This window comes from Protomyctophum parallelum (genome assembly GCF_964188405.1).
Source record: "Protomyctophum parallelum genome assembly, chromosome: 6".
NCBI classification, from domain to species: domain Eukaryota; kingdom Metazoa; phylum Chordata; class Actinopteri; order Myctophiformes; family Myctophidae; genus Protomyctophum; species Protomyctophum parallelum.
Window position 1 is genome coordinate 12854965 of NC_139701.1, and position 12965 is coordinate 12867929.

Sequence of the window (12965 nt, forward strand, 5' to 3'; positions counted from 1 at the left end):
CACACAGGAAAAGCACGGTTTGAAAACAAGGTCTGCTAAGAGGATAAAAAAAAAAACCCAAGAAAGCACAAAAGGCTTGTTTCCTTTGGGGTCCTTCATATTCAATTCATCATCAAACACACAATGAACAACACGACACACAATGGCCAGAGATTAATTGACTGGTAGAGCAATTCATTCTCAGATGAACTACTTTCGCAGTTTGATTGAATTATTGTACTTTTACATTTTGCTTTGTGATCATGGAGGCGTGCATGTGCATGTGCATGTGCATGTGCATGTGCATGTGCATGTGCATGTGCATGTGCATGTGCATGCGTGCGTGCCCAGGAATGATTGTTTGTGCGAGTGTTTGAAACCGCCAAATGTGCCAATCTCACATTCCATTCGGCTTCCCCATCTGTCTCTCCTCTCCTCTCCCTTGCGCCGTCGCTCCTTAAGATCATCAGCATGCTGATTCCTCTCCTGACCGTCACTCACATGCTGCAATATATTCCACTTATCTGGACGAATAAGACATTCGTCCAGATAAATTACTACCATAATCCCTAACCCCCATCTCTCTCTCTCTCTCTCTCTACGTCTCAACCCACTTGCCTCCCACCCTTGGCCCCTCTCCCTACTCGTGCGTGTCCCCTGGGTCCCCGATGGGCTGGCTAAGTGCTAATCAGCCAGGTAGAGCACACTTCAGTGCACACATCATCCGCTCTCTAATCGCTAATGAATATCAATCACCGTATATGGAGCAGTAGACCACACATGAAGGCCTCAAGGGAGGGGATAAGGGAAGGTTGGATTCATATAGAGGGGTAATTTGGGTCTGAATGTCCCCCCGCAACTATTGGGGAATGTAATTTATTTATTTATTTTCCCCGACCGGCGCAGGCGGTGTCTCTAGCACCGTTCCCGCGTTGTCGCGCCGTCGTCGACCGTCGTCGTCGACCGCCGTCGCTCATAGCGCGCTATGAGCTTGTAGATCTGCTATTCTGGCTATAATATAGCCTGCCCTACATGCAGTAACTGCAGTTGCCCTCTAGTCTCGACTCTCCATCTCGAAAACATTGTCCCCCCCCCCCCCCCACACACACACTTTTTACGTCCCGACGGGCGGCGCCACTGGGTGGATTGAGGAGGGAGTCGTCACCATGCTGTCATTCGTGCTCCTGCATTATGTGTACGGTATATGTGGTTAGAGTGAGAGATATACAACACACTACTACACACACACTAATAAGCAAAGAAACAAACACGGACACACCTTCTGGTTGCAATACAGTAGATGGGTATGATTTTTAAATGATCATTAGCTAACATTAGCTCAAGACTATAGCATACAATACAATAAACCAAATCATCACGACGTCACCGCGACCAGAAATGTATTCCCGGCGGCCGACCCGATTGCCCAAGTGTTTGGAGGCGTGTACCATCACTATAACATGTAGGCTCGGACGCCCAGGTCGGCCCGACCATAATGCTGCATTTCACTTCCCTGCTCTCTATCTCTCTCTCTCTCTCTCTCTCTCTCTCTCTGTGTTTCACATCTCTCTATTCACTGTCTGTACCCATCAAAACAAAGGCTCAGAAAACGTTTCATTTGAATTCAACCGACCGAAACATCAATTGAATAAAGAGCATCCTTTTTTGCAAGTTCCAGACAGGGGTGTGTGGGACATCTTTCTTTGATTTGATATCATAGATCCCTTTTTGAACATTTGGACCTTCCGTGGCTGTCTCACTTTTTAGTCTTTTGCTAGCATGTTGACTTGAAACACTTTTCACCAATCCCACAGGACAGCATACAAACACAGTGAAGTTGCAGGAGAGATCATTAAAAAACATGTACGTTCACGTGTGATTTTAGTCGATGGAAGCCAGGTCAAATTAATTATACAGAAGTTTCATTCATTCACGTGTAGTCAGTCAACCAAAAGCGTGTTGAACGTATTGATCACATTTGGAGATGCACAAAAACATAACACAAACTCCATGTAAATGGAATTATGACTTGTTTAACCCATTTTGGGGCGGGAACCCCTTTTGGTGTTAGCATTATGTTGTGCTTTAGCTATTGGAAAAATAGCAAACCTACAAGCTCGTCGGTGGCGCGCTACGAGCTTGTAGGTCTGCTATTTTTTGAAAAATCAAAGAACGGCTGACATAGAAACATAGCTTTTTCAGAAAACTGTCAGGATGTAGACTCAAAACAGAAGGTTTCGGTCTTGGACTACGCTGTTGATTGTAAAAGTGCTGGCGGAAGCGGAAACATTCCAGCGAGACACACTCGTGACCAGGCTTTTCTCTTGGCATAGGACTTGTCTGACTTGACTCTGGACTCGAGTACAAAGACTGTAGATATCTAGTTCTTTGTAAGTTGACAAAACGGTGACTTTGTCCCACCTGGTCTATACAGCAAGTTGTACAAATCTCAAGAGTATTGTACAGTGTATAATCGTATGCATCCACAATGCTTTTTTGCCGTGGTGAGGCAATGGCATGCCGTTGGGTTGCAAATGGACATTAAACATTAAACGGCACAGCGTGAGTCAGTGGTGACACAATTCAAGGCCCACCAGCTTCAAAGTATTCATGAAAAAAAGCAAGCTAGTGCTGGATGATGACATGTCCATAAATTGAAACGCTGACACAATGATCTGAGTCACAATGTTGTGGGGAAGAACAGTGTGGCGTGACTCTAAATTCTCTGTTGTTTAGCCGTTTGTAGTCGGTTCGTGTTTCGCTATACGCTTCCCTTCGATTTGATTTACTATAATAATGACTAGTGGCAGCAGACGACCAATTAGAGCACTTCTCTTTCGCTCTGCTTCTATAATTAGACATAGATCATGACTGGCTGACTGGCTCTTAAAGGGAAAGTCCTGTGTGTGCCTACAGTAACTTTTAGACGGAAAACCTGCCGGCTTTGCTGCATGCGTGCTTTGCCCCGGCCGTGCATATGATTCCTGTTTTCTCTACCTGGTACAGTAATCGCCTTTTGTCTCTCCTCTCAACTGCCCTAACATCACTCATCCATCTTGCCCCCCACCTTTCATTGCCTCCTCCGGCTCCCCGGCTTCTTGTGTCATAAATTCTGACATGGTTTTTAAATCTTGGTTAGATGTGTTCCATAAAAGCGTAGAGGGGTAGAAAAGTAGACTATATATATTGAGACTTGTCATCTCCACCGTGTCATTATGGGATGAGATGTGCGGCGTGCCGCATGATTGGTCCTCTCTCTCTCTCTCTCTCTCTCTCTCTCTGCCCCACATTTCACAGTCTCTCTCCCTTTTCTTTCTTTCCCTATCTTCTCTCACTTCGCTCTCGTGTTTTTAGCTGTGTCTCTCTTTCCCTATCGCCACCGCCATCTCCTTTATTATGACCTTCTTTCATGTCCTCTCTCTCTCGCTATCAAATTGTCCCCATCGTTTCTCATATGTATGTATGCCCTCTTTTCTCTTTTCCTTATCTGTCTTTATTCCACCTCCCTCCCTCCCTCCCTCTCTCTCCTCTCCCCTCTCTCCATCCCTCTCCGCTCCTCCCACCCTCCCTACCTCTCTCTCCTCACCCTCCTCCCCCTCTCCCTCTCTCTCTCTCTCTATCCCTCCCTCTCTCTCTATCCTCCCTCTCTCTCTCTCTCTCTCTCTCTCTCTCTCTCTCCTCACCCCCTCCCCCTCTCTCTCTCTCTCTCTCCTCACCCCCCCCCTCTCTCTCCTCACCTCTCTCTCTCTCTCTCTCTCTCTCTCCTCACCCCTCTCTCTCTCTCTCTCTCTCTCTCTCCTCACCCCCCTCCTCCTCCTCCTCCTCCTCCTCTCTCCTCACCCCCCCCCCCCCCCCCCCCTCTCACCCTCCTCCTCCTCCTCTCTCCTCGTTACCTTCCGGTCCAGCAGCAGCTGCCAGGGCTTCATGCACATGAAGTTCTCCCGGTGTAGAGACGGACAGTACGTGCTGGGCCAGCACAGCCTGCCGTTCCACAGCATCCCCGAGGTCGTCCACTTCTACACCACGCACAGGCTGCCCATCCGCGGCGCCGAGCACCTCTCCCTGCTCTACCCGGTGATGGTTCAGACTCTGTGAGCGTTAACCCCATTCTGACCTGAGATCAGATTCATACGAGGTTCCCACTGGACAGTATACACACTGATCTGATTAACCCATTCTGACCTGAGATCAGATTCTAAAAGAAATGTCAGCCGTTCTTCGATAATAAAATGGGTTCCCGTGGGTTCCCGTTTCAGAATGGGTTAATAGTTCCGTGACCAGGACCAGACCTATCCGGGGTTTTTTCACCGTGACCGGAAAACACTTGATACTTCTTATTGACTTGAATGTTTGAGAGGGGATTTCCCCCACTGCACCACCCAGCGTGCTCAGCTCTCATCGGACCCCACCCGACTATTTTTGATGATTCAGTAGACAGCTGGGCTTCCCTTCCACCCCCCCCCACCCCCCCCCCCCCCCCACTGCTGTTGTGCTTTTGTGCCAAGTGTCTCATGATGACATAGCAGGGAATCAATTCATATGAAATGCAATACCGGGAGCTTTTAGGTTTTAGGCCAACCGTTTTGTCTCTTCTCTTTGGGTTCAGGTCATCAGGTCATCATCAGGCAATCTTGTTCCATTCCTTATTATTGCTTGTTTTTTTCCTTGCGTGACATCTCGATCGAAATGACCCGAGAAGCGCCAAGAGTATACGCTGTGACAAAGTAAATGGTGCATTTAAATAAATAGCGCTTTTTATCCAAAGTGCTTTACATATAGATTGTGCATTCACACACAACACATTCACACACCGATGGCGAGAGGAAACCATGCAAAGGCACCAACCTGCACATCGGGAGCAGTTAGGGGTTCAGGGTCTTGCTCAAGGACACTTCGACGCTAACTCTGGGGAGCCCACAGGGATCGAACCGGGAACCTCGCGGTTCTCCATTCGGCTGCTCTGCCGGCCACTCAACCCTCTGATCCACTGCCACCCCTGAAACCAGACTTAACCACAGCAGTTAAGCCTTTATATATATATATATATATATATATATACAGGTACTTCCTTAACCAGGGCTAGGGAAAATAAAGAGGAAGGTGCACAGAGGTGTGGCCCGGGCCCCTGCGGGAGGTTTGCACATGCTCAGTGTAAACAGGAACTGCGATGATGGAGTTTTCCAGCAGAGGTGCTAGATGGAGAGCTCATAACTTGTGATGTAAATAATGAGATCCAGAACATGTTGAGAATTAAACAGCAGTCACCCTTCCCTTTTCAAATGTTTTATATCATCCACAGCACGTGAATGAACAGTTTCCATGTTCCTTTGTCATTTTAACAAAAATTTAAGTTTAACACATGTAGGCTACTATCAAAGCGAGGATCAAAAGAACATGGAAAATCCACAAAAGATAAATATACAAAAACATTAACATTTAGTAAATGTAGGCCTACTTGTCCTTTATCTTTCAGTCTGTTATACACAACATTTTCACAGTTATGAAATTGATATACTTTTTAAATTAAAAACAAAATCAACATTGTACTATTCTCTTTTTTTGATATCCTTTTTATTATGGGTCAGCAACTCTCATGCACCTCTAGCACCTCTGCTGGAACACTCCCATCATCGCAGTTCCTGTTTACACTGAGCATGTGCAAACCTCCCGCAGGAGCCTGGGGCCGCACCTCTGTGCACCTTCCTCTTATTTTATTCCTAGAACCAGGGGTCCCCCAGGGGTCTGTACTTAGCCCCTTCCGTTCCTCCTCTACACCAATCTCTTGAGCGAAATACGAGCTCACACGGTGTTGCTCCCTCTGCGTCAGATTGGAGACGTTAATCCTATTTTTGCTTGAATGTTTTGCCTATTTTGACATGCCCAGAATAGGGATGATGCTATAGGGGTTCATGTGGTTAACTACGCTCCAATAGAATCATGGCGATGATGATCATGTGGTTAACTACGCTCCAATAGAATCATGGCGATGAGGATCTCGTCAGGTCGAACACTGGAAGCGCGTCACGTGTGGAACGTTGTTGTTTTCACTGTTGTTCTCTCATTGTCCAGTGGTGGGAAAAGTACTCAAGTATTTAACTTAAGTAAAAGTATCAATACTGCAATAAAAAGTCTGGAAATTCAAAAGTATTGGTATAAAAATGTACTTGAAAGTACCCAAAAGTAAAGAAAGTACTCATTATGCAGAATCTCCCATTTCAAGTTTTCAAATGTATAATAGTCTTCTGAAGATAGCATGCAGATCTACAAGCTCACACAATGCACATTGTGAGCTTGTAGATGGCTGAAATGTGTATATACTGTAGGTTATCAAAGGTTATGAATATTTGGATCCGAGATGTAGTGGAGTGGAAGTAAAGGTTTTGGAAATTGGAAATACTCAAGTAAAGTACAATTTAAATACCTCAAAATTGCTCTTAAGTACATTACTTAAGTAAATGTACTTTCCACCACTGGCATTGCCTCTCTATGAGAACATTGTACAACAACATTGCAGATCCTTGTGTATTTAACCCATTCTGACCTGAGATCAGATTCTAAAAATGTCAGTCGTTCTTCGATTTTTCAAAAAATAGCAGACCTACAAGCTCGTATCGCGCCACTCGGTGGCGCGATATGAGCTTGTAGATCTGCTATTTTTCAATAGCTAAAGCATAACATGATGCTGACACCAAAATGGGTGCCCGTTCAGAATGGGTTAAAAAAGAGAAAAAAAAGAAAATGCATGGCTGTCGTGATTTTAAGAAATCCTGAATGGTTGGTCTTTCTTAATTTGAATATACAAGGTTTTCACTGCTGTGGGTTTTTTTTTTATGAAATAAGAATAAAGGTTTGGTTAACTTTAAAATGTTAAAAGCTCTACTTTCTGTGTTTGTTCGAATAACGGCGGTCTCCAGCTCTTTAGTGTAACAGAAAATCCAATATAGAGCTCATTTAAAAACAACAGAGTTGGCCAAAGTGAAATAAAAGTACACAAAACACTAAGTCAGAGATAAAAACACAAATAAGCATAGAAACAGAGAAATAAACAGAAAATATAAAATAGCTTTAAATCATTCTGGATTAAAAGCTTGGGAATAAAATCAGCGTTTTAAGACCGGTTTTAAAAACAGGGTGTGAGGGGGCCAGTTTTACATGAAGACTTGATTGTCCATCCAAGTATGACCATGTCACATGTAGGTCGTGTTTTACAACACGTGGACCTTGTTGACTGCGTTGCGTAACTAAATTCGCAAATTGGCACTGATATCAGTGCCAATTTGCCTATTTTGAAACCTAACTATTTATGACTATATACTATATCCAGCTTCAGCGAGAGCTCCAGACCTCCCTCTCCAGAGAAACGTCAGTGACTTCCTCCTGGAGGATCCAGAGGCCTTACGAGGCCAGTGAGTCGATGTAACCTAACTATTTGAGTGGGGGGGGGGATATTCGTACAATCTGGGAATAAATTCCTTACCAATACATTTCTTCACCAATGTGTTTGTAAAGGTGTCTAGTAACACATTTTAAAATATGTGATGACCTCACCACATTTGTTTTAGCCCAAGGAGTGTTTTTCATGCAAAACAAATGCTTGCAATGGATTCAGAATCATGAAAACCCCCTAGTTTGACCCCACACATGCTACTTAAAGCAGAATTAAATTTGGTACATTTTGCCTGCATATAGGTTGTTAATGGTACCCCAACTTTCAGCAGCTGTCACAGATTATTCTATAGGGAAACTGAATGTCAGTCTCTGTGAGATGTGTTACTAGACAGTAGACACCTTTACAAACACATTGGTGAAGAAATGTACTGGTAAGGAAGTTATTCCCTGATCGGACATTGTTCTGGTAACATTCCCTGACTATTAGGTCTTCTTGCTGCAATTGACCTATTTCTATAAGATCTGTATGTCGGCCATGAGCCACCACGTCCAAAACTAAAAGGAATACTAATCCAGAAACCATTGATCGGTCTGAGAACCGTTGTGAATGTTGGATCTCTCTCACCAAATCCTGCAAAGGTGTCTTTGATCGTATATTCTTTCCTTAGATCTCAGTCGATTACATGCATCAGTGTCGGCTAATGCAGCGTCTATAATGGATTCTGAATGTCACTGCCTGGTTGCAGTGCATCGCAGATTAACCACTTAAACCCTTCATTGGCAAACTCCAGAGTTTGACTATTTTTCTCCTCATGTGCACCTATTATGAGCAGAATTGTGTAGTCTCGCGTAGCCAGAAAACTGTTCCACAATCTCTGAATTGAGTCTGGAACTACACCTACAAAACTACAAAGTCCGAGCATAAGGAAGCTGCCATTTCAGTTCACAAAAATAATCTTTGCATTTCATTTCTGCTAAGCAGCAAGCTATGTGCTTCTATTTCGATTTAAATTAGGATACATTTGCACTTTACACTTCCGCGTTATCGCTTGTTCATGATCGGAGCTTCCGTGCTCTGTCTCTAGACTGTATGACCGGAAACATTTGAAATGTGTGCGAGGCAACAGTCTGGCCACGTGAGACGAGGGAGATAATTGGGGCACTACTAGGGTTTAAGTGATTAAAAAGTAAGAAATAATCATAATAATCACAATTCAACCACATTTTCTACCAGACCAGTGTCTATACGCCAGCTGTGCTTTAAGTCCAGACATGTGTTCATTGAATATCATGGTCTCATTCTGTCACTGTAGTACTAGGAAGAGGGTTGGCCCATTTTACCTGCTGCATGCATGTGCTGAAGATGGGTTGGCCCATTTTACCTGCTGCATGCATGTGCTGAAGATGGGTTGGCCCATTTTACCTGCTGCATGCATGTGCTGAAGATGGGTTGGCCCATTTTACCTGCTGCATGCATGTGCTGAAGATGGGTTGGCCCATTTTACCTGCTGCATGCATGTGCTGAAGATGGGTTGGCCCATTGTACCTGCTGCATGCATGTGCTGAAGATGGGTTGGCCCATTTTACCTGCTGCATGTGCTGAAGCCCTCTGCATCCATGGTCACATCAATAAGGCCTTTCTAAACGGAAGTGCATTGTGCAATAATAATGCAATCCTCATTCTCTTTTAACCAATTTCAACTTGGCTTCCCGAGTTTGGCCATGACGTTAATGAATTATAATAATGAATTGCATTTTTATAGTGCTTGCCAAGTGCTCAAAGCGCTTTACAATGGTTCATTCATTCATACATTGGGAGGTGAAGTGGCGAACAGTCGACGCCAGCATCCTCACTTCCCACATTCACACACCAATGGTGGCAAGCTCACACCAGGCAATGTAGGGTTCAGTGTCTTGCCCCAAGGACACTTCGACATGTAGACAGGAGGAGCCTGGTTCGAACCGCCGAGTCGCCGACCCAGGGATCATTGGACGACCTGCTCTACCTCCTGAGCCACAGCCGCCCTTAAGTTGAAATGTTTCAAAACATTTGAAAGAATATTCAAAGCTAGCGAGCATTGTGAGCTTGTAGATCGGCTATTTTAAAGGTTTTTTTCAAAAATAGTAAAAAAATGGCAAATAAGTTTAGGGGTTAAGGGGTGGCACAGAATATATCACTGGGTGTTTTGGCTACTGTTTGTATGCCCGCTTCTCATGGTTAATAGACTAGACACTGCATTGTAAAAATGTGGAGTGTTCAAAGTGAAATGCACACTCCATATTGTGTGGGCTCCTGGCACCAAACAGAGTGGAGTGGTTAGACAAAGGACCTGGAGGGACTGCAGACTTTAAATACTCCAACACGTGCACACGTGCTCACACACATACACACACACACACACACACACACACACACACACACACACACACTCACACACACACACACACACACACAGGCTCTCATCCATCTATTAACAGCAGGGGAAGTGGGAGGAGGGAGAGATGGAGGGGGGGGGGGGGGGTGCGGTAGAGGAGGAGGAGGAGGGGGAGGTGGTCCTCATTATTTGGGGTGCTGCAGTGAAAAGCGCCGGGATTGCTTTCATTACAGAGCCAAATGAAATAGTGTGGCGGCTGATTACCCGTGTGACGGAGGGAGAGGAGACGAGCTGGATCACACATTCACACTCTCTGAGGATAGGAGAGAGACAAGTTGGGAGGAGAGACTGAGACAAAGAATGGAGAGGAAAGGGAAAATTGGGTGAAATAAATGGGGAGGGGGAATTTGGGAGAAAGCAAAGGGAGTGATGAGAGGAAGGACAGAGAGTGGAAGGGAAGATATCCCAGGATACTCCTCCTCAAACCGTGTTGAAAACCATTGAGTTATTATTATATCAAATGGTGGTAATCTTTTATTCATAGAGAGAGCCTTTCAACAAAGTTACAAAGTGCTTCACAGCTGCGAAAAAGCGCAGACGAAAGCAAGTGTTGTTTTTAAGATGAGACATTTAAAAGAAGTCACTGCTTTTGCGCACGGCAAAATCCTCAATTATTGAATTGTAACTCTTGAGAGTTCTTACTGTGAGATATACAGTATAGGCCCGGGGGTTGGTTGCTGAAAACCCTCGATAGTAACTTACTATATATAAACCGGATGGTGTAAAGGAAACCAGTGCGTGTGTGTGGTTGTGTGTGAGACAGTGTGTGAGACAGGCAGACAGTTGGATAGGAAGGGGACCTGCTGTACTCCCATTGCTCAGACATGGCTCCCCTTGGGACAGACATGAATAGTAATGACACTGGCAGGCAGCGCAACATGTAGGGAATCTAACCCCGTAAACAATGCTCCCAGGCATGCAACGCCCGCTTGGCTGTGTTGTTCTGTAGCACATAAAGCTGTAGCACTCGTTTATTATCCGATTCAGGACGGGAGCAAGTACCCTTGCCTTTTGGTGTTTTGTTTTTGTATAAGCATTATGTTATACTTTAGCTATTCAAAACCTTGAAAATGTGGCGCAACATCTTTGAATATATAGGCCTATATTCTTTCGGAGCGAACGTTTTTAACTTGAGTCTTTGCTTCTGGGGGGGGACTGGAACAACATATTTCCAGATGGGGGTCCGTGGCCAAATACATATAATTCTGGTCGTCCTTGACATGAACATTCTTTCAGAACCACTGATACAGTAAACGTAGAGTTGTCCTCGGGTCTGAATGGGATAGTGTACGCACAAGTATATACGGCAAGGTATATGTATTATATGATGTTTTTGTCTCTGTTTGATAGCTTAATCCTTATATCGCACATCCATTGACGGAGGATATAAACAGTACTGTGTGTATGAGGCTGTTTCTATCCCCCCATGTGGGTTGTACTGTAGGCTGGAACAAATGTCACCATCATTGTATCTACTTGTGTGTGTGTGTGTGTGTGTGTGTGTGTGTGTGTGTGTGCGCGTGTGTGCGTGTGTGCGTGCGTGCGTGCGTGCGTGCGTGCGTGCGTGCGCGCGCGCAGCTGTCTTATCAGAATGTGTGTTGTATGTAATGTATGAGATCTGTGGTGTGTGTCGATGATTATGCGGAGACAGCAGCCGGTAATCTGTTGGAGTCTAAGCTCGGAGGAACAAACACCTGTGATCACTGTTGTTGAGCCAAAGGAACTGTCGCACAGTCCCACGCTTGTGTGCGCACGCACACACACACCTACTGTACACACATATACAGTATGTATACAGGCTTAGTAGACAAAATGTAAAATTTTGTTTAATTTCACCTTATTGACCCATTTAGGACGGGAACCCATTTTGGGGGGTTTTTACGCTTCAAGACAGGAACCCCCGTTTCGGGGTTCTTGTTGCTATGTACATTATACATCAACATAACATCTTTAACTATAGAACTGCACTCTGTCGAGTGCCTACTACCCGTTACATATAAGTGGCAGATAGAGGGGGGAGAGAGACAGAAGGGAGACAGAGAAGGGAGCCGGGAGAGAGAGAGAAAGGGGACAGAGAAGGGAGCCGGGAGAGAGAGAGAGAAGGGAGCTGGGAGAGAGAGGGAAGGGAGCTGGGAGAGAGAGGGAGAAGGGAGCTGGGAGAGAGAGAGTGAAGGGAGCTGGGAGAGAGAGGGAAGGGAGCTGGGAGAGAGAGGGAGAAGGGAGCTGGGAGAGAGAGAGTGAAGGGAGCTGGGAGAGAGAGGGAAGGGAGCTGGGAGAGAGAGGGAGAAGGGAGCTGGGAGAGAGAGAGTGAAGGGAGCTGGGAGAGAGAGGGAAGGGAGCTGGGAGAGAGAAGGGAGCCGAGACAGGGGGGGGGGGGGGGGGAGAGAGGGAGCCGAGAGAGATGTAGGGGGGAGCGAGAAGTACGGATTGGGTCATACTTTTTGAGTGGTGCAACCACTCCAAGGAACAGCAATGTCCGTATGTGTGGTTAACCTATGTGTGGTTAATGAGCACCAGTATAATGAGTACCAGTAGGGGCGCTGTTGTGCCATGCAGAAACAGAGAGAGAGAGAGACAGTGCTGTTGCCTGCTAAAGAGAGAGAGAGGGAGAGAGAGGAGTTGCACCACTCGGTTCACACGGGTGTGATTTTTTTTTTATAAATATTTGACGTTTTTCCACAAAACAGGATTTAGAAGGCCTTATTAGTAACTCTTGAACCCCTCAACGGTCAATATTGTCGCATTTGTACCCTCTGAGTTAAATGATCGCTGAGGATCGTTGTATATACTTTGTATAGCACCACCTCGCGAAACTCTAGTCTGTTACACAAGAGGATCAGTGCCGGCTGGTATAAACCCACGGCTCGCCGGGTCGGGGACCAGAAAACAAGCTGTGGGGGCGGCGCGCGTGACACGCTATACACCACGACGACAGTATAGGAAACAGCATGTCAGACCGTAGCCACAAACACTGCCCTCTCACATATCCCTCCGGCCCAGACATGCTAATCCCCTGCAGTTGTGGCGGGGCATGGATCAGGATGGATGGATGCGATATAGGTTGAATGCCAGTGCGAGCAGGTGTGAGCATGCTGCCTGCATGCCTGCCTAGCCCCAGAGACTGCAATGAGAGATGGGCTGGAGAGAGAGAGGTAACAGCTG

At 45.7% G+C, this 12965-nt stretch overlaps 1 protein-coding gene across 1 annotated transcript in view; it reads left to right on the plus strand.

Annotated features, from left to right (window-relative positions):
* shdb (Src homology 2 domain containing transforming protein D, b) overlaps nt 1-4074 on the plus strand; it is a gene marked incomplete at its 3' end in the record, with an annotated part of 40307 nt that extends 36233 nt beyond the window's left edge. The window contains 1 exon segment of the mRNA XM_083767435.1: nt 3888-4074. Within this exon segment, the coding sequence (XP_083623561.1) occupies nt 3888-4074 (187 nt within the window).
* Nucleotides 4075-12965: the final 8891 nt, after the last annotated feature.